The following is a 26,801-nucleotide window of genomic DNA, read 5'->3' as shown; positions in this document are numbered from 1 at the left end:
TCAATTTCAGAGCCGCGCATGGTCGGGTGTGTGTGTCCCTCCCCCCGTGCCCCCAGCCCAGCCCGACTTCCCCCAGCCCCGGTGCCAGCGCTGCTCACCTCGCGGGCCAGGGGATTGGCCGAGCGGGCTCGGCATCAGCAGCGCGGAGGGGTCGCTCCCACCTCCCCACCCCAGCCCGCATCCCGGGGCACCAGGAGAGCGGCTGCAGCAGGGGGAACCCGGAGCCCCAGCCAGCGGGCGCCGCTAGCCAGGCTGCAGCATCCCCGAGCGGGTCTCGGTGCAGCAGGATCCCCCCGATGGCCGGCCGCCTGGCGTGCTGGCTGCTGCTCTGGGCGCTGGGGCGGGGGGGCTGCCACACGCTCCCCGCGGAGGAGGAAGGTGCCAGCCGCAAGCCCAGGCCCCCCGCGGCTCCCCTGGCCATCGCCTCCCCCAGCAGGGACCCCCCGGGGGGCTCTTCGCCCTCCCCGGCGCTGGGCAGCCTCGCTCAGGACGCGGTAGCTGTCCACATGCTTAAACTCTACGAGAAGTACAGCCGGGAAGGCAGCCGGCCTGGGGACGGCAACACGGTGCGCAGCTTCAAAGCCAGGCTGGGTAAGCCCCTTGCGGAGCTCCGCGTGTGTGTGTGGAGGGGGTCAGGGGCACGGCGGGGATGGGGGGCCCGGGATCGTGGGCAGAGCTCCCACCCTCTGGTGCAGGCGGACTCCTGCGAGCCTGTCCCTAGCTGTGCGGCGTGTCGGTGATGGGGGCTTCCTTGCCTAGCCTAGATCATCGAATCATAGACTCTCAGGGGTGGAAGGGACCTCAGGAGGTCATCTAGTCCAGCCCCCTGCTCAAAGCAGGACCAAGCCCCAAATTCTGCCCCAGATCCCTAAATGGCCCCCTCACGGCTTGAACTCACAACCCTGGGGTTAGCAGGCCAATGCACAAACCACTGAGCTCTCCCTGAGCAATGCTGGACGCTTCCCTGCTAGTAACACCTACGCTGCCCCGTCCCTTTGCTCCGGGAGCCACGTCCAGTCTCCCTGCCTGCCCAGAAACCGGCAGGGGACGCGTTTGTTTACCAAAAAACTGCTGTCCGCCTTTTTGAGAGCAGCTCTTGGCGTGGCAGAAAGCAATCAGCCAGGGGAAGCGGTTGCCCAAAGGGCCTCCCGCTAGTTCAGAGGGGTCTCCTCGCTCCTAAGATAATTAAATAGTCCCCAACTAGGCTGACAACTGTGCAAACTTCACCGATTTTTTTTTTTTTGCATCCAAGTCTTCCAAAGACTCCCAAAAGCTGCTATTAGAAACAGCGCCACCTATGGGACCCTCTCTAACGTTTCGCTCTCTCCCTGTGTTGTGGTACCTAGTATTAGCTCTAAAAAGAAAAGAGCCGGTGGGGGAATCTGTCTTCCTTTGATGTAGGGCAGCAGTAGGAGACCGGCTGCATCCAAAACACTTCATTCTGAAACGCGTTTGTTAAATCAATCTAGGAAACTGTCCCTCACTTAACTGAAGAAAAGCCATGTTCGATATTTAGACTGATGCTTATTTGGCACTTTGTTAAAAAAAATTACATCACTGGCGTTAGCGCCTGGGCCAATGGCATCTTTGGGAAACCTTTTCCAGCACAGGGTTAAGATATTGTTTAGACTAATTAGGAAAGATTAGCAAAATAAAAAAAAATCCTCCCTTTTGGAATTCCAATACGTGTATCATGTTTCTCGCTTCAAAAGAGGCTTTTTATTTTAGTGCATTCAGGATGTTTTAGATAAGCACATTCAAAAGTTGAATCTGTGTCAGGATTTCTTAGGTTTTTAAAGACATTTGCATTCTGTGAAGTGCAATGCAGTATGTAAGATTTTATAGCAAGCAGTTATTAGCAAGTCATTGCCATAAAAATGCATGTTAACTTACTTTTCAGCATTGTAAGTATGTGTAAAATGTCATTTAAAATGAGCAACATTTTCTGCACAGAGTTGATGCTCAGCTGAATTCATGTAAGGTTAATGTGCACTTCTGGAGTTTTATTAAAAACCCCAGACATTTGGAAGGGAGATAAACTCTCCTGTATCAGAGCATTAGCCAACCACCTACTGATGGGGCCTAGGAAGAAACTTCCCCAATGGCAGATGATTCCCTATCGTCCTACTACAGCATTTCTTGCACTTTCCAGTGAAGCAGTTAATACTGGCTACTGCCTGAGACAGGGTCCTGGACCACTGGTCTGATCTGGTAAGCCAATTCCTTCTTTCCTGTGATGTAATCTTACTCATACTCTGGTTAATCTGTTTTAAAAGTGACTCGAATAGACTGGGGTGGCTGAGTTTATTTTAAAACACACACACATGCCATTTATTGAAATGTAATAGTACTTAGCATTTAAGTAGCAGCATTTCTTACCCACAGTCTCACAGATCAACATAACTTCACAAAGGCGGGTATTTTTATATCCATCTTATTGATAGTCCAGCTGAGGCACAGAACATTGGAAGTAACTTGCCCAGACTAACACAGTGAGTAAACTGCAAAGCCAGGTCTGAAACCAGTGTTCTGACTCCCAACCTAGTGTCTTCTTTACTAGATCTTCTTTCTTCAGTAGCCTGAAAGAGGAAAGCCCCTCCACCAGGCCCCTGGTGGCTGAGTTATTAAGGAAATTACATTCTTTTCTCATTATTGTCCCTGGTAATTTACAAAATATGGATCACTATTTTCTGAGATTAACTATAAGAGTGCCCAAGACCAGTCTGGGAGAAATTATCTGATTTTTCGTTCCTTTCCTTCATGCTATTCTAGAGTTCTTGGAAGAGGGGGAATTTGGGGGGCAGAGAAGCATCACTTTCTTTTAGCAACATACATGAAATTTCTGTTCAGATCACACCTATGGCAATTCTTTACTGTGATAGGCAAAACAATGTGGCAGCTATAAAATCTGCTCATTTCCCTCTTCCAGTGATAGCTCTAGGTTAAATATAAATAGTTGGGTACACCCTTCCTAAGATTCATATGGTCCTCTGTAACATAAGGCTGTTTGCATTAGGATATATCATATTACATATTTAAAAGACAGTTGGATCAAGCACTCTGAAGTTAAGAAATGCCAGAATTAGGGTTGCCCGTGTGATCTTAATTTGTCCCCCTGGTACATATGCATTATGAGACTGTCTTTAATGACAAGATCACGTACTAATGTTTTCCTCCACTGGATCCCTGCCTCACTCACTGCATAGCATGGATGGTGCTCACTGACTGAGTAGTGATTCAATATTTCTCAACTTCCTCATTCAAATGTAGCTCTGTGCCCTATTTGTTACACACCCATCTAAACTTTGCAACGAATACCAAGTTAACTTCCTCGTGGGCTCATCTGTAGTGCTCCTTGCTGTAATAAGAGTGCTGTAATGGCATTACCTCACAGAGGTATCGGACAACAGGGAGGTACCAACCCTATGTTCCAAATGGGGATGTGAGGCAAACATATTAAGGCCCAAATTGGCAAAAGTATCCGCTCACTTCGGGCTCCCAGTCTGAGACTCCCCAGGCTTGATTTTTGTTTCCAAGCACTCAGTACTCCATATGTTCAAAGCACAGCGCCAAACTACTTCAGTTGCAGTCGTGAGTGCTCAGCAGTTCTGCAAATCTGGCCCCAGATGTTTCCCACTGGGCATCCAGAAAGCTGGACGCACAATTTATGACCATCTGTGACTCGCTTAGAATCACCTACGCTTTTGCAGCAGACAGAATTCAGTTCTCCTGGGCAGTATTCAAGTGTGTCTAAACCACGAGACCATCCTTTCCGTTCATGTCTCATTACTACACGCTTCCCAACTTCATGAACAAACAAAGCAGGGCTCCAACACACACCAGCCTCCTTTGCTACACAACCCCGACTCATTCCCTAAGTACCTCCATCTTATGCCCTGAATAAGACAGGGGTCATGCAGATGTGGGAATAGCAATGCAATCACGTACTTAAAGATTGCATCATAATTCACACGCACAAGAGAGCCTAATAAAAGCACAGGCAACTTGGTCTCCTGCCACTTTGCCCACCTGGCTCTTCCAGGGTCCCATTCCATTTTGTGGAGAACGTCAAAATTTTGGACTTTTTGTTCTGAATTGGAATGAAACCAAATTTTCAAATATTGAAATTCTCCTCAAAATGCAGCCTAGCTCTAGTCTGAAGTCATGCAACTGCTGTGGAGTCCCCTAGTGGAGTGTCTGCCAGCCTCCTTCATCTGGACCATGGACCTCTATATTGCCAAACCAATGGCTGTGTCATCACGGAGAAACACTTTTTTCCATGCTTTCCTGAGTGGAGCAGTGACCACGCCTGGTGTCCAGCAGGACATGGAAGTGCTAAGAGGCTGTTTCTGCTTCTGCTCATGGTAGCTGGTACGGGAAAGCTTGTTGAGATGTCTAGCCCTACTTTCCCAGTCTCCAGAGGCTTGAATAAGCTGGGGCTACCCAAATCAAACCTGAATGCTGACCCTTTGGAAGGCTACCTGTCACTAGACTCCACCTTGTGATTGTATGACTAGACTTAACCCTTGAGACTGGAGTTGGCTGAAAATTTTCCAGTGGGAAAACTGTTCTGTCAGAAAATGCTGATTCAACAGCATGACACTTTCTCGGGGATCTTTGGATAAATATTATAAAAGCAATGTGTTGGGTGTAGTGAGTTCATCAGGCCTGTCAGAAGCTACTGTTACAGAACAGTGAACCCTTTTGCCAGGTGGCATTTTGACAGATTCTTAGGGTCACAGACAAAATTGAAATGTTCTGTGGGAATGTGTCAGTTCCGTCAACAGGTTCAAAAGAAACCAGCCAGCCTCATTTCCAGCCTGGCAGATGGGCAGGGCAGGCAAGCTGGCTGGCACCAGGTATGTCACCTGGTAAGCCAACACAAAAGTGGATTGTCTCATGTCATTGGATCATCCCATTTCAATAGAAATTCCACAGTGTCAGTGTCTTGTCTGCCTTGGAACAAAGTATCACCATTGTGGAATTTCTAGCTAAATGGAACTTCCCTTTTCCAGCCATCTCTGCTTGAAGCACTGTAGCCTTTGGACTTCTTTAAGGCACTGGGCTGAAACTTGGGAGGTCCAGGTTCAGTTCCTGGCTCTGCCACAGATTTCCTGTGTAACCTTAAGCAAGTCACTTAGCTTCGCCATGCCTCCATCCATAGAGCTAATATTTCTTCCTTGGTCTCTTTCAATTGTAAGTTCTTTGGGGCAGAGACTGTTTTTTTACTGTGTGTGCACCACACTCAGCACAAAGGGGCTCTGAGGTTGGTTTAGGCATCCAGATGCTACTGCTGATTAGATGCCTATATTGAAGTGTGAAGAACAGCGGAGATGCTTCGGCTAGCTAACATCAACAATATCAATTGAAGGCCTGTTTTTCAGCCAGGCCAACTGATGTCAAGGTAGATATTAATATGATAAGGAGGCAAATGACCCACTACTTCAGAGACTATTGTAAGGCTGATGATGGTGTTTTTAGAGGATATCATATGTTCTTGGAGCAAGTAAAAAGTTGAGTTTAGCAGGTAAACGTATTCATTTTGCTGTACATAGCGCCAGAGACATCAGATGGAAATAATCCGATTAGGGAGTTAACTCCATCAACCCTACCCCAAGACATATGGCATTGTACCCTACAAGACATTCTTCAGTGTAATGCCCAGTCTTAAATGTCTCCCAGGAGAACAGAGTGGAAGCTGGACCTCTTGAGGCCATTCCATAGCCTAAGAGAGCTAACGATTAACAACCAGCCTAAGCTTTCCTGTGCTTGCTTTCATCCTGCTACTTTTATTTATATTGCCCTAGATCATCCTAATTCTTCCCCTCCTTGGCGTGCTACATTCTGTTGTCAGCTGTGTCCTTGGTTTCCATTGTCTTCAGTGGGAACCCTATGCTATGGGACTCCAAGGACAGACTTTCCCTGTGGTGTTTACACCTTTCAGATCCATGGAGCTCATGAAAATGTAAATGCTTTACACCTAGGGCTATGGATAAATTAGAAGGGACGCTACCACTCTTTTGAGCCTGGAATGCCCTTATGGCTGTGTCACAAAAATAAAAACACCAAGATTTTGTTTTGATTTATAACAGATTGAGGGCACTGTCTGCTGATTCTGGTGCTGTTTTTAAACAGCCCTCTAAAACTTGAATAAACTGTACCTTATGGGACAATTCAGGGGATGGTTTGAAGAGCTACTTGCTCCACGGAATAACAGCATACTGTACAAGTGCTAATTACACAGGTATTTTGCATGCAGAATGTTGCAATGCTTAGAGGTTAAGAGTCAGGTTTGAATCCTAAGGATCAAATCCTGTGTAATAAGAGTCTTGCCACTGGCTACAGTAGGACCAGAAGTGGACATATGTGCCAAAACAAAGTATATTTTTCCCTGTGCATTAAACTAGACCCCCAAATGCTGCATACAGGGAGGAAGCATGATCTACTGGCTAAAGCATAGGATTAGAAGTCTCACTATGCCATAGGTTTGGTGGGTGACCTCAGACAAGCTTTATAGGTGAAAATCTTCAAAGGTTAGAGATTTACATCTATTTTAGGTTCCTAAATGTAGAAGTAATCTCATTTACAGATATGATGAGTTCCCACTGTCCCAGGTGAAGACAACAGAAGCTGTGGGTACTCAGCACCTCTGAAAATCAAACACCCAAGTTTGAAAGCATTGGTCTTAAATAGAGAAATAGAAATGAAGACTGTATTTGTAAAATAGGGAAACATACTAACCTGATTTATAGGAATATTAGTCTTAGTTCCTATCTAAAATATTCTGGGAACCTGAGATGTGTTTTCTGTTGTCAATTGCCCTCCCAAAACAGAGAGTAATATTCCACACCTTCCCATATTCTGCATTGCATCTTCCTTAATCTCCTGTCTGATTATTCCCTGGAAATAGTCATATTAATTACCAGTTGATTTGCATACTTACAAGAAGTTGAATGTTGAAACTTGAAAGTTGAAACTGAAAGTTGAAAGATGAAGGTGCATCTTCCATTCTGTACTGCAAGTGGTGGCTCTTTGGATCAGCTGGTCCCACTGGGACTCAAATCCAGAACCTTGCGCATGTAAAGCAGACATAAGCACTACGCTGTGTGCTTGTGGCCAATGGCACCTTACCCCCGATAGTGAGTTCCGCTGGGAATCAGCAACTGATGTTCCCCACTGACCATAACTGCTAGGATGGGGCAGAAGGGGAAAGGTAGCCTCAGAAAATAACTGGATCCCAGGTAACTTCAATAGGAAATGAACTGGCAGCCAGCACTGTGATCAATCTGGCCTGGTTAAAAGTCTAGCAGTTTCATTTCACACTAGCTAAAGCTGTTGAGGGGCCTTTACCTCCCCAATCCATTGCCCCTGGGTCTCTTGCTATTACTTAGCCACTGCAGAAGGACATCCAACATCTCTTCAACATCAGCTGAGTGCTTGATTGGTGTGATTATGAATTCGTTTCTGGTGGGGAAGAATTAGCAGAGCCCTGATTTCATGTCCATATCCCTAGTAGTTGGGGGGTGGAGAAAGGGGGTGATGGGGAGAAGGGATATGAAACTATATTACACTGAAGTTCTGTGTGTGCACTGCAGCTATTAAGGTATTTTGTAAACAGTTGCAGCAGAGTCTAGCAGATATCGAGCTGGACTGTGAGTTGAACTTGGCTACTAGTCTCAGCTCTTGAGCTACTGTGTGACTGACCAACTCACTTCCCTTCTCTCTGCCTCTATTCTCCCCTCTGTCAAACAGGAGTAGTTTTACCCATCACGCGTGTAAAGTGCCTTCCAATCAGTGAATAAGAAGAGCTATATAAGAGCTAAGTATTAAGTCCTGGGGAATAGGTAAGCACTCATCTCTATGACAGAGATAGGGAAGCTAAGGCAAGGAATATAAGTGACTTAGGCTACAAGTTAGGAGTGTGATTCCCCAGCCCGTGTATACATACTCTTGGTAGCCCAATGAGAGCTAGTATGTATATAAATAGTGTAGCTGGGGAAGCACGGCTTAGCTATGTCGAGTACAAACCTGCCTGAACCCTGTGTTGGAGTAGAACCCATATCTCCAGATTCCCAGTCCTACGCTCTGGATCAGTAGATTACTTTCTCTGCAGAAGTGGGAGGATGGGAATGGGGGGGAGGGTTAGAACCTCCACATCCTTATACCCCTAGGACTGAGTGTTCTAGGGTTACACACCTCCGATCTGTTCTCACTGGCCTCTTTCCCCCTTGTATCTCTCACCTCTGACTCCCTCTTGCTGCCTTGGCCCTCATCTGCAAAGAAGCTGGAGTACAGACAGGCCTCTCCTGCAATGAAGCTGGTAGCCTTCTGCTGCTGCCCCATCTGTTGTGGCCGCCACAGCCCTGCCCCACTGAGCTATACCCATTTCTCCTAAGGAGGGCTCTGCTTGGTTCCTGTTGGGAACTGGCACTGGGGCAAGGGAGAAGCAGACAGGCAGACGAGTCTGGTGGCTCCTCCTTAGTGCCACATAACTGGAAATCCTCTAAGGTACTCATGACCTATGAACTACCCAGCTAGTAGCCATGGGCAAGCCCCAAAGCTTGGAACTTGGTCCCAACCTAAGTATCCCCAAATCTCACTAGGACTGGTTCTGGCCCATCTCCAGTTAGAAGCATCTCTATTGCCTCAGTCTCAGAGCTCCATGGGACTTTCCTTGCCCGAGACAAATAATCCCTTCTTCTTTGCACCGGTGCCCAGAGCAGAAGGAAGGGCGCACAGGGAGGCGGGAACCTCTCACCTAGCAGAAGCAGTGGGGACAAAGCCAGGGATGGCTGAGGGCAGTTATTGGGAACCAGAAGGCCTCAAGGCCAGACTGGGGGAGGGAGCAGGAGAGCATGAGGAAGGTCAAAGGGAGAGATGGGAGAGCCTGAAGCAGCCACCCCATCCTGTTTCTGCTTTGCACTTCCCCTCCCTTGTGCACCATCCTGTTAGTCTGCCCTGTCCTCACTGCATTAATACCCAGCTCTACCTAGCATTCTTCACACATAGATCTCAAAGCACTTTGCAAAGCAGAGCAGGATCCTGCTCTGTTCTCATTTTACAGGTGGTTAAACTGAGGCACAGGGAGATGAAGTGACTTGTCCATGGTCACCCAGCAGGGCAGTGGCAGAGCTAGGAGTAGAACCCAGGTTACCCGAGTCCCAGGCCACTGCTCTGTCCACTATGCCAGTGGTTCTCAAACTTATTTAATCATGCCCCCCTTCTTTGTGTTTGTAGTATCTTGTGCGCTCCTTGGATGCCCAGCCAGCACCCACCGCTCTCTGTTCGCCCAGCTCTGAAGGCAGAGTGGAGAGCGTCGGCTGTTAGCTGGGCATCGAGCTCTGATATGGCATTGGAACCCTTACTTCTCTGCTGCTGCTGATGGCAGCGTTGCCTTCAGAGCTGAGGGCTTGGCCAGCAGCTGCTGCTCTCCAGCCGCCCATCTCTGAATGTGCGCAGTAAATTTTTTTCATAACGCTTTTTGCGTTTCCATCAGAATACATTCCATACCCACTGGGGGGGCATGCCACCCAGTTTGAGAACCTCTGCACTATGCCACTCTGCATGCAACAGTCAGGTCGGTTCCTCCTTCTCTGTGCTAGCTGGGCACTCATAGAGGATGCATCATGAGCACAGGAGATACTGTCTTGCTGCTCTCAGTGCCAGCATCAGAGTCCCTGGTGACTGGGAGGAACCTGCTTGGCTCCAGCACAATGCACAAGGGGAGGGGTAACTGTCATGGAGGGCGTGGCTGCTTTGTCCCAGCCCATGGGAAGATGGTGACACAGCAGTAGAATGACCCTTGGGTGTGCACGTGTGTATATAGGCTGAAAGCAAATCCTGGGTGCTGGCTTCCTGAGCTCTGGGCTTGTTGGATGTCAAGGCTGTTCCTTCTCTCAGGATGGGGGAGAGAACCTGTGGGAGGGATGTAGGAAAGAAAGCGAGGTAGGGAAGGAATAGGAATGAGGAGGTGCAGAAGGAACTGGGAGGAAGGCTGGTCTTTTGGTTAAGGCAGTGGGCTGGAATACAAAAGGTCTGGATTCAGTCCCATCTTTGCCACACACTCCCTGTGTGACCTTGGGCAAGTCACTTAATTTCCCTATGCCTCTGTTTTCCAGCTATATAGCAGGGATGATCATCTTTCTTTTCTCTGCCTAGACTATAATCTCTTTTGGAGCAGGGAGTTCTGTGTGTTTACACAGAGGCTAGCACACTGGGGCACTGACCTTGTTGGGGTCTCTAGGTGCTTTGAGTCTCCTCTCACTTAGCTTGGTTTTAAGCTGGTGTAACTCCATTGAGCCCAGTCACTCTTGGCCTACAGTGGAGTACATGAGAAGAGCATTGGGTCTGTAAGCCCAACTATTTAGCAACACTTCGCATTCATGGTTAATTATATATTGTCCCCCGAGTGTTGATCTGTTGGTCTCTCTTCACTTTCTTACAGAGCTATTGGACCAGAAGCCCCTATACTGCTTCAATCTGACATCCATGCAGGACTCAGAGTTGATCCTCACTGCCACATTCCACTTTTACTCGGACAAGCGCCCCCGGCACCGGGAAGCGTTCTGCAAACGCTCCAAGAACTCATCCTGCCGCCTCCTCCACTTGCCCCAGATCCCACGGCTCAGCCTCATTTTCCGAAGCATTCTCCAGAACTCCGCCTATGGGCTGGTGAAAGGGAATGTCACAGTGTTCCTCCACAGGCGGGGGGCTTGGCAGATGAAGGACATCTCCCACATCATACAGGAATCTAAACGGGATGGTGAGCTCATCCTTTGTGCGGAGCTTGACTCTGGAGAGAAATACCAGGGCTTCCCCAAACAGCAAACCAATCACTTACCGTACATACTGGTTTATGCTAATGACCTGGCCATATCAGAACCCAACAGTGTGGCCGTGACTCTACAGCGATATGATCCATTCCCTTCCAGTGATGGGGAAACCAGCCTATCCCCCAATACTTCCACAGACACCCGGGTGAGGAGGGACATATTTCTTTCCAGCTCTATCCAGAACAACGAGCTGCCAGAGGTGGAATATAACAATAACAAATACAACAAACATGACATATGGGAAAGTGCCTACAAGTCCCTAAAACCCAAAACCTCACGCAAGGACCGAAGGAGGAAAGGGCAAGAAAACACAGAGCTGCTCTCAAAATCTCAGATGCTACATTTTGATGAGAAAACCATGAAGAAAGCCAGACGAAAACAATGGAACGAGCCCAGGATTTGCTCTAGAAGATACATGAAAGTGGACTTTGCCGACATTGGCTGGAATGAATGGATCATATCTCCCAAGTCATTCGATGCATATTACTGTGCGGGGGCTTGCGAGTTTCCAATGCCCAAGGTAGTATCTGTTGCTGATGCACTTGTCTTTATTTGCAATAAGTTGATTTAAGATTACTTAGTCCATCTAACTGTTCCTTCTACAGTGGGATTTTTCCCTTCTTCACAATACTGAAATGTGCTGCCCAATCTAGTTTAATGCAAATAACTAGCTCTTAAATGGTGCTTTTCATCCACAGATCTCAAAGCCCTTTTTAAAGTAGGTCAGTATCACTATACCCATTTTACAGTTGGCGAAACTAAGGCACAGAGAGGTGATGTGACTTGCCCAAAGTCATCCAGCAGGCTGGTGGTGAAGCCAGGAAATAAATCCAGGTCTCCTGAGTTCCAGTCCAGTGCTCTGTCCACTATAGGGTTTCCACCAAATTATTCGGAGCCTATTCTGAAACCTAACAGATATAGCCACTTTTTCTTAATATGGATCTGCAATTTACACTTCATCCAAGTATTTCTAGTTTTATGACCTCAAACCATAGGCATACGCAATGAATTAAACTATTATCACCAAATCTTCAACTTGTTTTTGGATGGGAGGGAAGATTCTACATTAATGGGGCCTAAGAATACATCTTACAATAATGTTACTGCAGTGTTTAGAATCCCTTCTATAGAAGTAGATGAAACTTATTAATAAAGTTCCAAGCTGAAGTCCTGTGGGAGCTTTGCCTTCTAGATTTGACCCAAGATGTACATTATGGTTATTAGGATTTCCTGCTTTTCCTCTTTGCTGATAGAACCCACATATGTCAAAACAATCATCTATCTAACTCCTCATTCAGCAGTACCAGATAAATGAGTTTTCTTCACTCACTGGAGATGTCCTTCTACATCCAATGTGTAGATATCATTTGTTCCTTCAACAGGGCACCATAATACTAGAAAATACTGGAAAGGATAATCTATGGAGTTCTTATGAGATAAGGAGAGAATTAATTTTGTAAAGACTTGGATTTTTAAACAACACACTTTCAAAGCAGGGCACAACTTATACAACTTCAGAAACCTGACAAATGTACATTTGTTGGAGAAGAGTCCATATAGTTTTTGTAAAGGGACATCATGCCTCCCCAATCCACTAGAATTCTTTGAGGGGGATCAACAAGGGTGATCCAGTGGATATAGCGTACTTAGATTTTCAGAATGCCTTTCACAAGGTCCTTCACCAAAGGCTCTTAAGCAAAGTAAGCTGTCATGGGATAAGAGGGAAGGTCATCTCCTGAATCAGTAACTGGTTAAAAGATAGGAAACAAAGGATAGGAATAAATGGCCAGTTTTCAGAGGTGAGAGTGGTAAATATTGGTGTCCCCCAGGGTTCTGTACTAAGACCAGTCCTATTCAATATATTCATAAGTGATCTGGAAAAAGGGGTAAAACAGTGAGGTGGCAAAATTTGCAGATGATGCAAAACTACTCAAGATAGTTAAGCCCAAAACAAACTGCAAAGAGTTCCAAAGGGATCTCACAAAACTGGGTGACTGGGCAACAAAATGGCAGATGAAATTCAATGTGGATAAATGCAAAGTAATGCACATTGGAAAACATAATCCCAATTATACTTATAAAATGATGGGGTCTAAATTAGCTGTTACCACTCAAGAAAGAGATCTTGGAGTCATTGTGGATAGTTCTTTGAAAACATCCACTCAGTGGCAATCAGAAAAGAGAACAGAATGTTGAGAATCATCAGGAAAGGGATAGATAATAAGACAGGAAATATCATATTGCCTCTATATAAATCCATGGTACACCAACATATTGAATATTGCATGCAGATCTGATCACCTCATCTCAAAAAAGATATATTGGAATTAGAAAAGGTATAGAAAAAGGCAACAAAAACGATTAGGGGTATGGAACAGCTTCTATATGAGGAGAGATGAAAAAGACTGGGACTTTTCATCCTGGAAAAGAGACGACTAAGGGGGATATGCTAGAGATATATAAAATCATGACTAGTGTGGAGAAAGTAAATAAGGAAGTGTTATTTACTCCTTCTCATAACACAAGAACTAGAGGTCACCAAATGAAATTAATAGGCAGCAGGTTTAAAACAAACAAAAGAAAGTATTTCTTCACAAACACACAGTCAACGTCTGGAACTCCTTGCTAGAGGATGTTGTGAAGGCCAAGACTATAACAGGATTCAAAAAGGAACTAGGTAAGTTTGTGGAGGATAGGTCCATCAGTGGCTATTAACCAAGATGAGCAGGGATGGTGTCCTTAGCCTCTGTTTGCCAGAAGCTGTGAATGGTCAACATGGGATAGATCACTTCATGATTATCTTTTCTTTTCATTCCCCTTGAAGCACCTGGCATTGGCCACTCTTGGGAAGACAGAATACTGAGCTAAATGGACCATTGGTCTGATGCAGTATGGCCATTTTTATGTTCTTACATAGAAAATGCTTGTGTACATGCAGACTGCTTAGATGAGCAGTTAAGCATAATGCACATACTGAGGACTTTTGAGTAGCAAGGTTGTATTACCTCTGTATTTGGCGACCACTTCTGCAATACTGTGTCCGGTTCAGATGTCAACAGTTCAACAAGGATGTTAATAGATTGGAGAGGGTTCAGAGAAGAGCCACGAGAATAACTAAAGGCTTGGAAAACATGCCTTACAGTGAGAGACTGAAGGAGCTCAATCTATTTAGTTTATAAAGAGACTGTTAAGGGGTGGCTTAATCACAGCCTATAAGTACCTTTATGAGGAACAAACATTTGATGATAAAGGGCTCTCAATCTAGCAAACAAACAAGATCCAAAAGCTAGACAAATGCATACTAGAACGAAGGCACCATATTTTAACCGTGAGAGTAATTAACCATTGGGGAAAAAATTACCAAGAGTTGTGGTGAATTCTCCATCACCGGCAATTTTAAAATCAAGATTAGATATTTTTCTGAAAAGATCTTCCCTAGTTTGAAAGGAGTTGAAAAGGAGTTAATTAAGGGAGTCCTATGGCCAGTGTTAAGCAGTGGGTCAGGCTAAATGATCACAGTAGACCCTTCTGACCTTAGCCTATGAATTACCCAACCTGCACACAAATAACGTATAATGCTTTACATCAGAGAATCTCCAAAAACTGAAATAGGTGTCATCCCTTTTTACAGATGGGGAAACCAAGGCACAAAGGCACAGAGGCCACTTGTGAAGTCTGTGGCATAGAATGTACATCAGACTCCCAATCCTGTGCTTCAGCCATAAGCCCCTTTGCACCAACAAATCTGGGTTCTTGTGAACAAATTGATTATATCAGTTTTTCTGTGTTAAACCTGCTGTTCCAGGCCAAAAGTAAGTGAAGAATTCTTAGTTGGAATACAAAAAAAATCTTAAATCTTAAATATATCATAAATAGGCTAAGTTGTTTCTAAGGTAAGGAACAGCAATCTATAGACGTAGGTCCATCTAGTTATTCAGGTGTCAAAATAAATCCAGTTTTCATGCTGTCACTACTTGGCCTTCAGAAGTATTAGGCATTTAGATGTATCTGAGCCACAGAGTTGAAATTCTGATAGATGCAGATCCAAAATTTGTGTGGGTTCAGATCTGTGGTTTTGGTTTTGGCCCTTCTCTTGTTATATCCCACTGTTCTGGAAAGTCTGCTTGCTGGCTGCTCACAACTTGTATTTCAGAGAAAATAAATACAATACTGAGATATAAAGCCAAATTTTCTGTCATTGCTTCTAAGTTTGAGCACCCACAATTTGAGCACAGAGAAGGGAAACTAAATTCTTGGATACAGTCTTCAGCTATCCACTTCCAAGCAGGCAAACTACTTAATTTCCAGGATGGGGGGGGAGGGGCGGAGAAATACTATTTCTAAGGGCAAATACAAATGTTGGGACATGTAAAAATGTGGTCACCCAAAACGAGGTGGTCAAAAAGGGCATGTGATTTTGGATATCATAAAAGTTAGAGGTCAGGTTCAGGCTGCTCTGAAAACTTGTCCTAGACCAGCCAACATGGGAATGGGAGATTGATATGCTGTAACTAAAGAACAAAGTGCTCTATTTGTGGGATACAGTGCTGGAGCTATATGGTACATCTGGGATGCTGAGCATCGACAAATCAGGAGAGAAGTGTTTTCCTTTCTGCTGGGATCTTAATAATGAATTGACTAGAGAGTGAAGTCCTCAATCTATGCCCAAAACATAGGAATCAGCACTGCACACTGACACACCTTGCCCAAGTGCCTCTCCCCTGCCCTGGAGAGGCTTCCTGTGAGGTAAGGGATAAGTCCCTTTTCCATGGCCTGTCAATCACTAGCCTGGCTACCGGGATTGCCAAACAATTGCCACTTGTGATGGTGGCCAGTTTTGATTGTGTGGACGCCTGTCTCCTGGGAATTGAGTCCCACTAACCAGTTCACTTTGATCCCCCCCAACAATAGAATCATAGAAATGTCGGGCTGGAAGGGACCTCGAGAGGCCATCAAGTCCAGCCCCCTGTGCGGAGGCAGAACCAAGTAAACCTAGATCATCCCAGACAGATGTTTGTCCAGCCTGTTCTTAAAAACTTCCAGTGACGGGGATTCCACAACCTCCCTTGGAAGCCAATTTCAGAGTTTGACTATCCTTAGAGTTAGAAGGTTTTTCCTAATATCAAACCTAAATCTCCCTTGCTGCAGATTAAGCCCATTACTTCTCATCCTAACTTCAGTGGACCTGGAGAATGATTGATCACCATTCTCTTTATAACAGCCCTTAAGATATCGGAAGACTATCAGGTCCACCCTCAGTCTTTTCTCAAGACTAAATATGCCCAGTTTTTTTAACCTTTCCTCATAGCTCAGGTTTCCTAAAGCTTTTATAATTTTTGTCACTCTCCTCTGGACTCTTTCCATTTTCTCCACATCTTTTCTAAAGTGTGGCACCAGAACTGGACAGAATACTCCAGCTGAGGCCTCAACAGTGCCAAGTAGAGCAAGACAATTAGCTCCCATGTCTTACATATGACACTCTTTTTAATACACCCCAGAATTATATTAGCCTTTTTCTCAAAGGCATCACATTGTTGACTCATATTCAATTTATGATCCACTATAATCCCCCCCCAGCTCCATCCTTTTAAGCAGTACTACCACCTACCCAGTTATTACCCATTTTTTAGTTGTGCATTTGATTTTCCTTTCTAATTGAAGTACTTTGCACTTGTCTTTATTGAATTTCATCTTGTCCAATTCAGACTAATTCTCCAATTTGTCAAGGTCTTGAATTCTAATCCTGTCCTCTGAAGTGTTTGCAGGCCCTCCCAGCTTGGTATCATCTGCAGATTGTATAAACATCCTCTCCACTCCATTATCCAAGTCATTAATGAAAATATTAAATAGTACCCAGACCCAGGACTGAATCCTGCAGGACCCCACTAGATATACCCACCCAGTGTGATAATAAACAATTGATATTGAGTACGGTCTTTCAACCAGTTGTGCACCCACTTTATAATAAATTCATCTAGATTACATTTCCCTAATTTGCTTATGAGAATGTCATGTGGGACTGTGTCAAAAGCCTTACTAAAACAAAGATATATTACAGCTACTGCTTCCCACCTATCTTATCTACTAGGCCAGTAACCCTGTCAAAGAAGGAAATTAGGTTGGTCTGGCATGATTTGTTCTTGACAAATCCATGCAGGCTATCCCTGATAACCCTATTATCCTGCAGGTGCTTTCAAATTGATTGCTTAATAATTTGTTCCAGTATCTTTCCAGGTATCAAAATTAGGCTGATTGGTCAATAATTCCCACGGTCCTTTTTGTTCCACTTTTTAAATATTTACCCTTCTCCTGTCCTCTGGGACCTTGCCCATCCTCCATGAGTTCTCTAAGGTAATTGCTAACGGTTCTGAGATTGCTTCAGCTAGTTCCTTAAGTACTCTAGTATGAATTACATCTGGCCCTTCCAATTTGAATACATTGAGTGCAGAGTTGGACTCTGGGATGGAGTTTGGGTGCAGCAGGGGGTGAGGGGTGCAGGCTCTGGGAGGGAGTTTGGATGTGAGGGGGGTGTGGGACCTGGGAGGGAGTTTGGGAGTGTGTGGGGGGTGCAGGACATGGGAGGAAGTTTGGATGTGGGAGGGGGAACAGGCTCTGGGAGGGAGTTTGGGTGCGGGGGGGTGCGAGCTCTAGACTGGGGCATGGGGTTGGGGTGCAGGAGGGGGCCAGTGCTTATCTCAGGCAGATCCCGAAAGTGACCGGCACACCCCTCTGGCAATGGCTCTTAGGAAGGGGGGCCAGGAGGTCTCTGTACACCACTGCCCACAGGCACCAACCCCACAGCTCCCACTGGCCACAGTTCCTGGCCAACAGGAGCTGTGGAGTTGGCGCTCGGGGCAGGGGCAGCACGTGGAGACCCCCTCCCCAGGGCTGCAGGGACATGCCGGCTGCTTCTGGGAGCGGTGCGGAGCAAGGGCAGGCAGGAAGCCTGCCTTAGCCCCGCTGTGCTGCCGGCAGCTGCGGTTGGGGGTCCCCGGGCCCATTTAAATCTCCCGGGCCCCTGGGCAATTGTCCCTTTTGCCTGCTCTGTCGGCGGGCCTGCCTTCAGATTTGTTATCAATTCCTCCCTGTTGGTCAGAATCAAGTCTAAAGTGGATGTCTGCGTGGTTACTTCCTCCACTTTCTGAAACAAAAAGTTGTCCCCAGTGAATTCCAAGAACTTACTGGAAATTTTGTGTTTTGCCATAATACTTTTCCAACAGCTGTGTGGGTAGTTAAAAGAAAAGGAGTACTTGTGGCACCTTAGAGACTAACAAATTTATTTGAGCTTAAGCTTTCGTGAGCTACTGCCGGCACGTCCCTGCAGCTCACTAGTGAGCTGTAGCTCACGAAAGCTTATGCTCAGATAAATTTGTTAGTCTCTAAGATGCCACAAGTCCTCCTTTTCTTTTTGTGAATACAGACTAACACGGCTGCTACTCCATTGGGTAGTTAAAGTCCCCCATTATTATCAGGTCTTGTGTTTTGGGTATTTCTGTTATTTGTTCTAAAAAGGCCTCATCCACTTCCTCTTCCTGATTTGGTGGGCTATAATAAACCCCTATCAAGATATCACCTCTATTTTTCCCCCTTTTATCTTTACCCAGAGACTATCAACTGATTTTCCTCTCACCTCCTTCTGGACCTCAGCACAAGTGAATATATTCTTGAAGTATAATGCAACAAACATCTCCTCCTTTTTTATCCCACCTGCACCAGCTGTAGCCCTCTATACCGTATTCTAGTCATGAGACTTATCCCACACAACTGGAACCCTTCCTCATGCTGGCAAGCAACCTCTCAGTAGGACTACTCACATAAGTGTTCACCATCATCAGTGAGAATTTCACAAATAAGCCTCATGACTAAGTCATTCTGGATTCCACTCCACTTACTAAGGGGAGCAGCTCTGTAGCCACTTACCAACTCCTGGGCCATCCAGTCCCCTCCAGAGAGGCATGGTTTATGTCAGGGAGGACATATTTCTAACAACATCTCCAGGACCGCACCCTTGTCAATGTCAACCACCTAGACTTCTGGTGATGTAAATCATCACTGCTGCATTGACTTCAGTGGCGCTATGCTGACTTACACCAACTGTGGATCTGGCTCTGTGTCTATAAGCATCTACCTAGCATTGAGTCATTGTGGAAAAATCAGTGCTGTAGTGTGAGACTATGAACAAAGAGCCATGCTTTAAGCAGCAACTTGAGAACTCCCTCTGCCAAGAAGTTCCTGTGCTTATTAAGCTCCCTGTTACAAACACATCCTGGTTCCCTATGGAGAACCAGGAACTCTACAACCATGCCACATCTGAAAGATTAAAACTTAAATTATAAAACCAACCTGTGTACTCCCAACTATTCAAAATAAGCTTATTTACTCTACTGTGTCCTCTTATCAATTCCATGTAAAATAGTCCTGAACAGTACTTTAAAGATTAAGCCTTGGAGATGATCTGATCAATCTCCCAGACCATTTCTCACTTCTGTTGAGAGAGGGAGAGAGAGAGAGAGAGTGGAGTTCCCTGTGTAGGGTATTGGGAAATATTGAAGATGAACCTCTGGAGAAGTCCTTTTGGAGTCCCCTCTAGGTAGGATCCAGGAGTTTCTGCCAAGTTTCAAATGTCTGGATGCTTTTGATCTCCATTTTGTTCCATGGTCTCCGTTCAGGTATTGCTTTTGTTATGTGTTGAACACTGATGTTTTGTTGCTGCTGAATTTTCATTTCAGCATCCCATTTTCAAAATTCCTTCAGGTCAGGCCACTTAGGTTTAAGCTTGATCAGTGCCACAGGTAAAGCTTCAGTCATCTTCCAGCAGAACTTCTGCTGGAGATAGTCAGGATGTAAGTGGTGGTTGACCAAAATGCCAAGAGTGCTTTATATGGGTCCACTGATTTTGCAGATGTCTTTTGAAACTCTGCACTGCTCTCTCCTCGTCCCTGTTGTTCTGGGTTATTGTGGACTACTTGTATGTTGTTCAAAGTCCTGTGAAAGTGCTAGGAATGTTTCAGAGGTAAATTAAGGTCCATTATCTGTTATGTGGCCTTCAGGAACTCCATGCTAGCTAATATTGACTTTCATTTCTGGATGACCTGTGCTGACGGAGTCTGTGAAACTATAGCCAAGTCAATATATCTGGAGAAGTAATAAACTATAATAATGTATGTATGTCCTTTCCAGAAAAATGAATCTGTGACTATCTGCTGCAAAGGCTGGTCAGGTAGCTTTGTAGAAAGGAATGGTTCTAGCAATTGTTTTATTTTGTTTTGTTTTTCTTGTTTCATATTTTGCAGCCCTAAGGTCCGAATTTGCCTACTCAGACCAGGCCACCATATGAATTGTTGTGCTCATGCCCCACATATGTTTATACCTTGGTGTCCCTTATGGATTTTGAAGACCACCTCTTTCTGAAGTACCATGGGGATAAGAATGTGCTGTCCTTTCAGAAGCAGGCGATCAGCCATGTGAAGGTTGTTTTGTTCCTGCCTATATGGTGATAGGTCTCTTTAGAGTTGCCTCCTTCCATCCCACCCTCTTTAGCAGAGTTGAGTCATTTTCCTGCAAGTCTCTTCCTTAGTTGTTCATCTCTAATTTGCTGAAGTCAGCTAGCAGAAGTTGAAATTGCTGCCAGAACCAGATCAATGGAGACTTTGACATCTTTCTCTAAAGCCTTTTCTTCTTCCATTGGTGGCTGCTCAACTGGGGTTCTAGGTAGCACCTGCTGCTAGGCATGCTTTCCCTGATATGTGTTTAATGTTGAAAGAAAATATAGCATCAGCCGTAGTGAAAATCTTTGAATCCTAGGTGGATGATCATCCAGTGGTTTTGAACCCAATGATGAGATTAAGAGTGTTTGATCTACTTCTATGTTAAAATTCAAGCCAAACAATTATTAACTGAACTATTCAAAAGTGATTGCTAGAGCTTCCTTTTCCACTTGAGCATGGTTTCTGTGAGCCTTCTTGATATGAATGCAATAGGTCTGTGGTCTCCTTCTGGCTGCTTTTGTGAGAGCACTGCTCCTGAAGCATGTGAAGATGTGGCTGCTACTGGGTTGGATAGTTTATCAAATATTTTGTGAAAATAGGTGGAGATATCAGTAGCTTTTTAATTTTATTAAATGCATTTTGTTGTGGGATACCCCAGATCCAGAGGAACTAAATTTGCTAACAAATTCCCAAAATGATTTATTATGCCCAGGAATCTTCTTACAGCAGAAACATATTTGGGTTCAGGTAAGGCGAGTAATAAGTGATCCATGCATAAGAACATAAGAACGGCCATACTGGGTCAGACCAAAGGTCCATCAAGCCCAGTATCCTGTCCTCTGACAGTGGCCAATGGCAGATGCCCCAAAGGGAATGAACAGACAGGTTATCATCAAGTATCCATGCCCTGTCACTCAATCCCAGCTTTTGGCAAACAGAGGCTAGGGACACCATTCCTGCCCATCCTGGTTAATAGCCATTGATGGACCTACTTCCATGAATCTATCTAGCTCCCTTTTGAACCCTGTTATAGTACTCGCCTGTTATAGTACTGGCAAGGAGTTCCAGAGGTTGACGGTACGTTGCGTGAAAAAATACTTTCTTGTGTTTGTTTTAAACCTGCTACCTATTAATTTCAGTTTAATGCCTTCAGTTTGTCTAAATCCAGATGAATTCCCTGTTTCTAATTATGTGTCCTACAAATTTTATCTTCTCCTTTCCAAATTTACACTTCTCATTCAGAGTAATGCCAGCTTGTTGGAAGCATCTCAAAACTGCATGTAGTCGCTCATTGGATTCATTTTTATCTCTGCCAAATACCAACACATCATCTGCATGGCAGAGGCCGCCAGGCTAACCTGACAGAATCTGTGAGATTCTCCTTTAGAAATGTTCTGGTGCTGAAGATATGCACAATGGAAGATGATTGAAACAGTACCTTCCAAACGGGGTGATGAACGTAGTTAGCCGTATAGATTCTTTAACCAGGGTTATTTGATAGAGGCCTGCTGTAGCATATAATTCTGAGAGGACTTTCAATTCCGATAACTGAGCTAATGTCTGATCAGCTGTGGGAAGCATGTGTCTTTCTCTGCACATGCTTTTTATTAAATTATGTAAGAGCCACACTAATGCAGATTTTGAAATTGGGCTTTGGTACTACACCCATCCCTGCGCACCAGTCAGTGGATTCTTCTGTCTGGAACATAACCCCCATATCTTTCATTCTCTTTAATTCTTCTTTGACTTTCCCTCACAAAGGTATAGAGATGCAGCATGGGTCTGAGAGAGCAAAAGGAGTCGCTGATGGCACCAGTTTTATTTTGCGCTTTTTGACAGCTTTCCTGGCCCTGTAAAGATACGTGGAAACATCTCCTGTATAGTTTTTGCCATTAAGGCATTCCAGTCTCTCTACTATATGTAGTCCTTATATTGCTAGCAACCCTAGTAGGGGAGTTTTCAGTCCTTGTTTTACATGTATATATGTTGAAGAACTTTCTGTCCCATCTCCAGTTTTCCAAGGAACTAGCCACAAAACATCCAGTGTTCTAGCCCCACATGCAATTTCATTTGGTCTTTGAAGACTCCATCCTGGGATCAATTACAGTTTGTATTTGGAATTGCAGTGACTGTTGCCCCAGTATCAATATTCACGTTAAGATTTTGACAGTTTATTTATGCTTATGTACCGAAGTGTTGTCTGTTCTATCAGAGATGAAGTCCTTAGAAGATTGGATTCATTGTCATCTGATGATAACACTCGTTCTTGGATTGTTTCCGCTACTCTTGGTGACCTGCACACTATTGCAAAATGCCCCCTTTTGTCGCTTCTCCCATGTTCTTCCTCTTTTGCTGAACATTGTTGCCTTTTGTGGCATGGTGTCCTTCCACACCTTCCACAACTTTTCCAAGGTTCCCTCCTATAGCAGTTCTTTGGCCTCCCCTGCCGCAGTTGTGCATTGTTCTTGTGTTGTAAATTTGGTCTGACTGCTCCATTCACATACGTTCTTTTCTGTTTGCTGTGTCAATGTTTTCTAATGCAGTCTCCCCTACGCTGCTAGCATGTAAGTCACATTGCTGTTTCTTAATGGTTTCTTGCATTTTCACTTTTGCTATAGCTTTTGCTAGTGTGAGATCAGAATCTAACTGAGGCTGTGCTGATAAATTGGTCTTGCTTATACCAACAACTATCCGGTGTCTTATTAGTTCCTCTAACATTCCATATTTGCAATGTTCTGCAAGGCTATGAACTACTATTACTCCAGTAATAAGTCTTAGCTGTTTCCCATTGTTCTGGGCACCACCTATTACATTTGGCCCTTTCATATATAATATTGTCTGCCTATGAAATGGACATCAAAAGCTTCTTTCACTTTGGAGTAGTCTCTCTTTTCCTCATCAGTGACTGATGGGCACATAATTTATCAGCATCACCCATGGCAAATATCAGGGCATTTACCTGCTACTCTTGTGTTTTTTCTATTAAACCAGAAATTTATTGGAATTGCTGAAATCTCCAGATCCAGCCAGGCCAGCTGCCTGAGTTGACAAAATCAAATTTCTCTGATGGAGCCATTTGCATTATGGGCTTCATTGCTGTGAGGAGATAAGGCTCTACCTTCTTCCTGCTCCTGCTTTCATAGGTCTCCTCTCTGATTTTCCAATTCTCTTTTCTTTCCTCTACTCCTTTAGAGAGATGGATCCACTGCTGACACCATGTAGGGCGAGATCGTAAACACAAGAATCATGCTTTCAGCAACAAGTAGAGAACTCCCTCTGCCAAGAAGTTCCTATATTTATTAAGCTTCCTGCTGCAACACACCCTCGTCCTGTCTGGTAACTGTGGAGGACCAGGAGCTTTATAATCATGCCACAAGTGCCTGTCTGTGAGATCTATGGTAGCACTTTTCACTTTCAGCCGTTGTGAGATTTCAAACCCATGAGTTTCACTTTGTCCAAGGCTCAAAGCCAAAAATGAAACTTTCCTGAAACTAGTTAAGTGTTGCCTGGTTTTTCTGTTTTCCAGGGGAGAGGGAAGTCAAAACCCTAAGATAACACCCTAAGATAACACCCAGTTCTTAGGGTGGCGTGAGTCAGGAAATGGGCATAGTAGGTATATCTTCTTACCTGGTGGGATTGTAGAAGAGGAAAGCAACTAATAAGGGTCTGATGGTGTAGGATAAAAGGTGTGGGGTAGCTACTTTATCTTACACCTCCGGCTGTTTTTTTTTTCCTGCGTCAGCCCCACCCTTCTGTACTTTTAGGACCAAATTGCTCCTGAAGTGGGACTGGATAAGGAGTAAATGAGGACAGAATTTGGCCTGAAGTGTGTAGCTTAAACTCACTACCATGTAACATCTCGACCATGACTATACCACTGCCTCAGCACCATCCCTGCTGTGCCTTCAGCTCGGAGTCTTGCAAGCTTTCCCTTAAGAGCATGCAATGGCACAAAGATAAAGCAAAAGCTAGCTCACAGTTGCTCAAAACTTGGGCCAGGCTTCCTGCAAGACTGGCAAAATTCTAAGCCTGGACTGAGTAAGGATAAGGCGCTAGACAAGACTTGTTGTAGGGACACCGTCTTGGAACCCTGAAGGACCAGCACATAGCATACCCTCATAGTGGCGCCAAGTTCCTTGGTTTCATTTGAGAGCATTTGAAAATTTTAGCATGGCTGAGTTTGTACTGATGTGCAGCTGTAGCTAAAAAGCAGCAAGAGATATTATGTTATGACTGTTAAAGTAAGAGGATCAAACCTGTTCTCCTAAAACCCTTCCTTGTATATAAAAAAAATCAAGTGCATGCCAGGTTTTTCATTTCAGTGAAAGCAGCAATGTTCATGTTATGGCAGGGAAAAATTAACTCTACCTTCTTAAATCATCCTACAGTTTCAACTGCATGTGGTATTGTTTCTATCCTAAATAGCTGTGTAATGCTGCTGTGTGCTGTTCGACAGTTGCCATGTTCCATCCTAGAGGTTGCTGCATTTCAATAGTGGGTGAAGGGACTTCCTTCATTTGCAACCCTGGATTTTCAGATCTGCAGGCATGTGTTTGCGGAAACTGTGTGCACAGATTTGGTACACAATTGTTCATGGCAAATGTTTCCTCATATGGCCAGATCAAGATTTGACTATCAAATTTAGTGCTAACTAAGATATGAGCATCCCCAAGTTAAGACAAGCCTGAACAAGTAATTGCTGAAACAATTAACTATTGTTAGTAAATAAGGGAGGCAGAAACTAACTGTTGTGGGTATGTTTATAGTAAGCAAAGTAGGAAGGAATACCATGAGAAGATGAGCTTGCCTTTAATCTGCAAAGCAATTGGTCCTTACATGCAAGAAGTACAGATGTTAGTAGCTAAGAAAGTTGTACGTAAGTTGGGTAGTGTATGACATGAATTGGAATTGTGGTACCCCTTGTATGTAAACCTCCTGCGGCTGGGCTTGGCCAGCATAGGCGAAGAGCTGTTATCTACCTAATAAAGAAGCTGAGCAACAAGCTGGAGCTGAACTGCGTTTTTTGGATTGCAGAGTACTGGATGAAGTGTGCTTTCAGTACCTGGATCCAAATACTAAGGACTTATTCCGGGCTTATTTTATTACCCTGTCCTTAACTATTTCCATTCTGTCATACCTTTTTAAAGTCTCCCCATTGCTGAACATCATTGGTCTGTTGCTGTTAGAAAACCAGTAGTAAAAGTAACACAAGCTGGGTTTAAGTGGTTTAAGGCACCACTATTACACCAGTTGAACTGCAAACTCACTTCATACCCCTTTTCCTTTTGAGCCAATGGTTTCCTCCAAACATCATGTTAGGCCGCTGGGTGCCAGAGGCCTGCTGAGGTGGAGGAAAAGGGAGAACCTATTGTGAGCAGGCAGGGGCTGGAGGCAGTGAGACCTGTCTACATAGCAGAGAGAGGGAATCTCCTCACTCCAGCTGCAAGATGTAGTAGCCTAGCCATGCCCCCAGCCTAGGTCATGGAGTGCTAGCTATACTGCCAATGCTCTCCTATATGCACAAGCTAAAGGGGGGGGGGAAGGAGTACTTGTGGCATCTTAGAGACTTTACATCCAATGAAGTGAGCTGTAGCTCACGAAAGCTTATGCTCAAATAAATGTGTTAGAAAAGGAGTACTTGTGGCACCTTAGAGACTAACACATTTATTTGAGCATAAGCTTTCGTGAGCTACAGCTCACTTCATCGGATGTAAAGTCTCTAAGGGTGCCACAAGTACTCCTTTTCTTTTTGCGAATACAGACTAACTCAGCTGCTACTCTGAAACCTGTCATCAAGCTAAAGGGAGTATGAGCACTGCAATATGACTGATAGCTGCCTCTTGGATAAGAATCCAGTCCAGGTAAGGGGGGCGGGGGGGGTGTCTCTGTGCTTTGCACCCCTCTGGCTCACTGGGCTGAGAGAAGCCATGATCTGGGTTCATATTTTCATTTGTTCAAATAAGAAAAAAAAAACCCTACTGTTCTTTTCCAAGCCCATGGGAAAGTGACTTCTCGTAAATGAAAGAGTAATTTATTTCCTTCTCTGTTCCAGATTGTGCGGCCATCGAATCATGCCACAATCCAGAGCATTGTAAAAGCCGTGGGAATCATTCCAGGCATTCCCGAACCCTGCTGTGTTCCTGACAAGATGAACTCCCTCAGCGTCTTGTTCTTTGACGAGAACAAAAATGTTGTTTTAAAGGTGTACCCCAATATGTCTGTGGAGACCTGTGCCTGCCGATAAGTCTACGCCAATGCTCCTTTAAGGAGACCAGCGCCCCCTGCCGAGCTACACTGGGAAAGTTGTGAATGGGAAATCAGTTGGCCGGTGCTTATGAATGAATGCAAGTCTACAACTCCATCCACAGAAAGAATGAGGAGACTCTAAAGTAATTCACAACCTCCCCTCGAAAGTTCTCCCTTATTGTCACCATGTGTCTTGCAAATTAACAGGATTCATCAGCCAGTATTCCCTCACTTT

At 44.8% G+C, this 26,801-nt stretch overlaps 1 protein-coding gene across 1 annotated transcript; it reads left to right on the top strand.

Moving 5' to 3' along the window:
* GDF10 (growth differentiation factor 10) lies at positions 1-26,801 on the top strand. Its single transcript, XM_038410459.2, has 3 exons — positions 1-591; positions 10,445-11,352; positions 26,373-26,801. Exons 1-3 carry the CDS (start codon positions 297-299, stop codon positions 26,562-26,564), a joined length of 1,395 nt encoding a protein of 464 aa, XP_038266387.1. The 5' UTR covers positions 1-296; the 3' UTR covers positions 26,565-26,801.

The sequence above is a fragment of the Dermochelys coriacea genome, chromosome 7, assembly GCF_009764565.3.
Source record: "Dermochelys coriacea isolate rDerCor1 chromosome 7, rDerCor1.pri.v4, whole genome shotgun sequence".
In the NCBI taxonomy this organism is placed as follows: Eukaryota; Metazoa; Chordata; order Testudines; family Dermochelyidae; genus Dermochelys; species Dermochelys coriacea.
Note: the sequence above shows the minus strand (reverse complement) of the source record. Positions and strands in the feature narration are given on the sequence as shown.

Excerpts from the sequence above, each read along its gene's own strand:
- GDF10 (XM_038410459.2), top strand. The coding sequence starts at position 297 with ATGGCCGGCCGCCTGGCGTGCTGGCTGCTGCTCTGGGCGCTGGGGCGG. Across the intron at positions 592-10,444 it reads CAGCTTCAAAGCCAGGCTGG|AGCTATTGGACCAGAAGCCC; the intron begins GTAAGCCCCTTG and ends ACTTTCTTACAG. Across the intron at positions 11,353-26,372 it reads GCGAGTTTCCAATGCCCAAG|ATTGTGCGGCCATCGAATCA; the intron begins GTAGTATCTGTT and ends TCTCTGTTCCAG.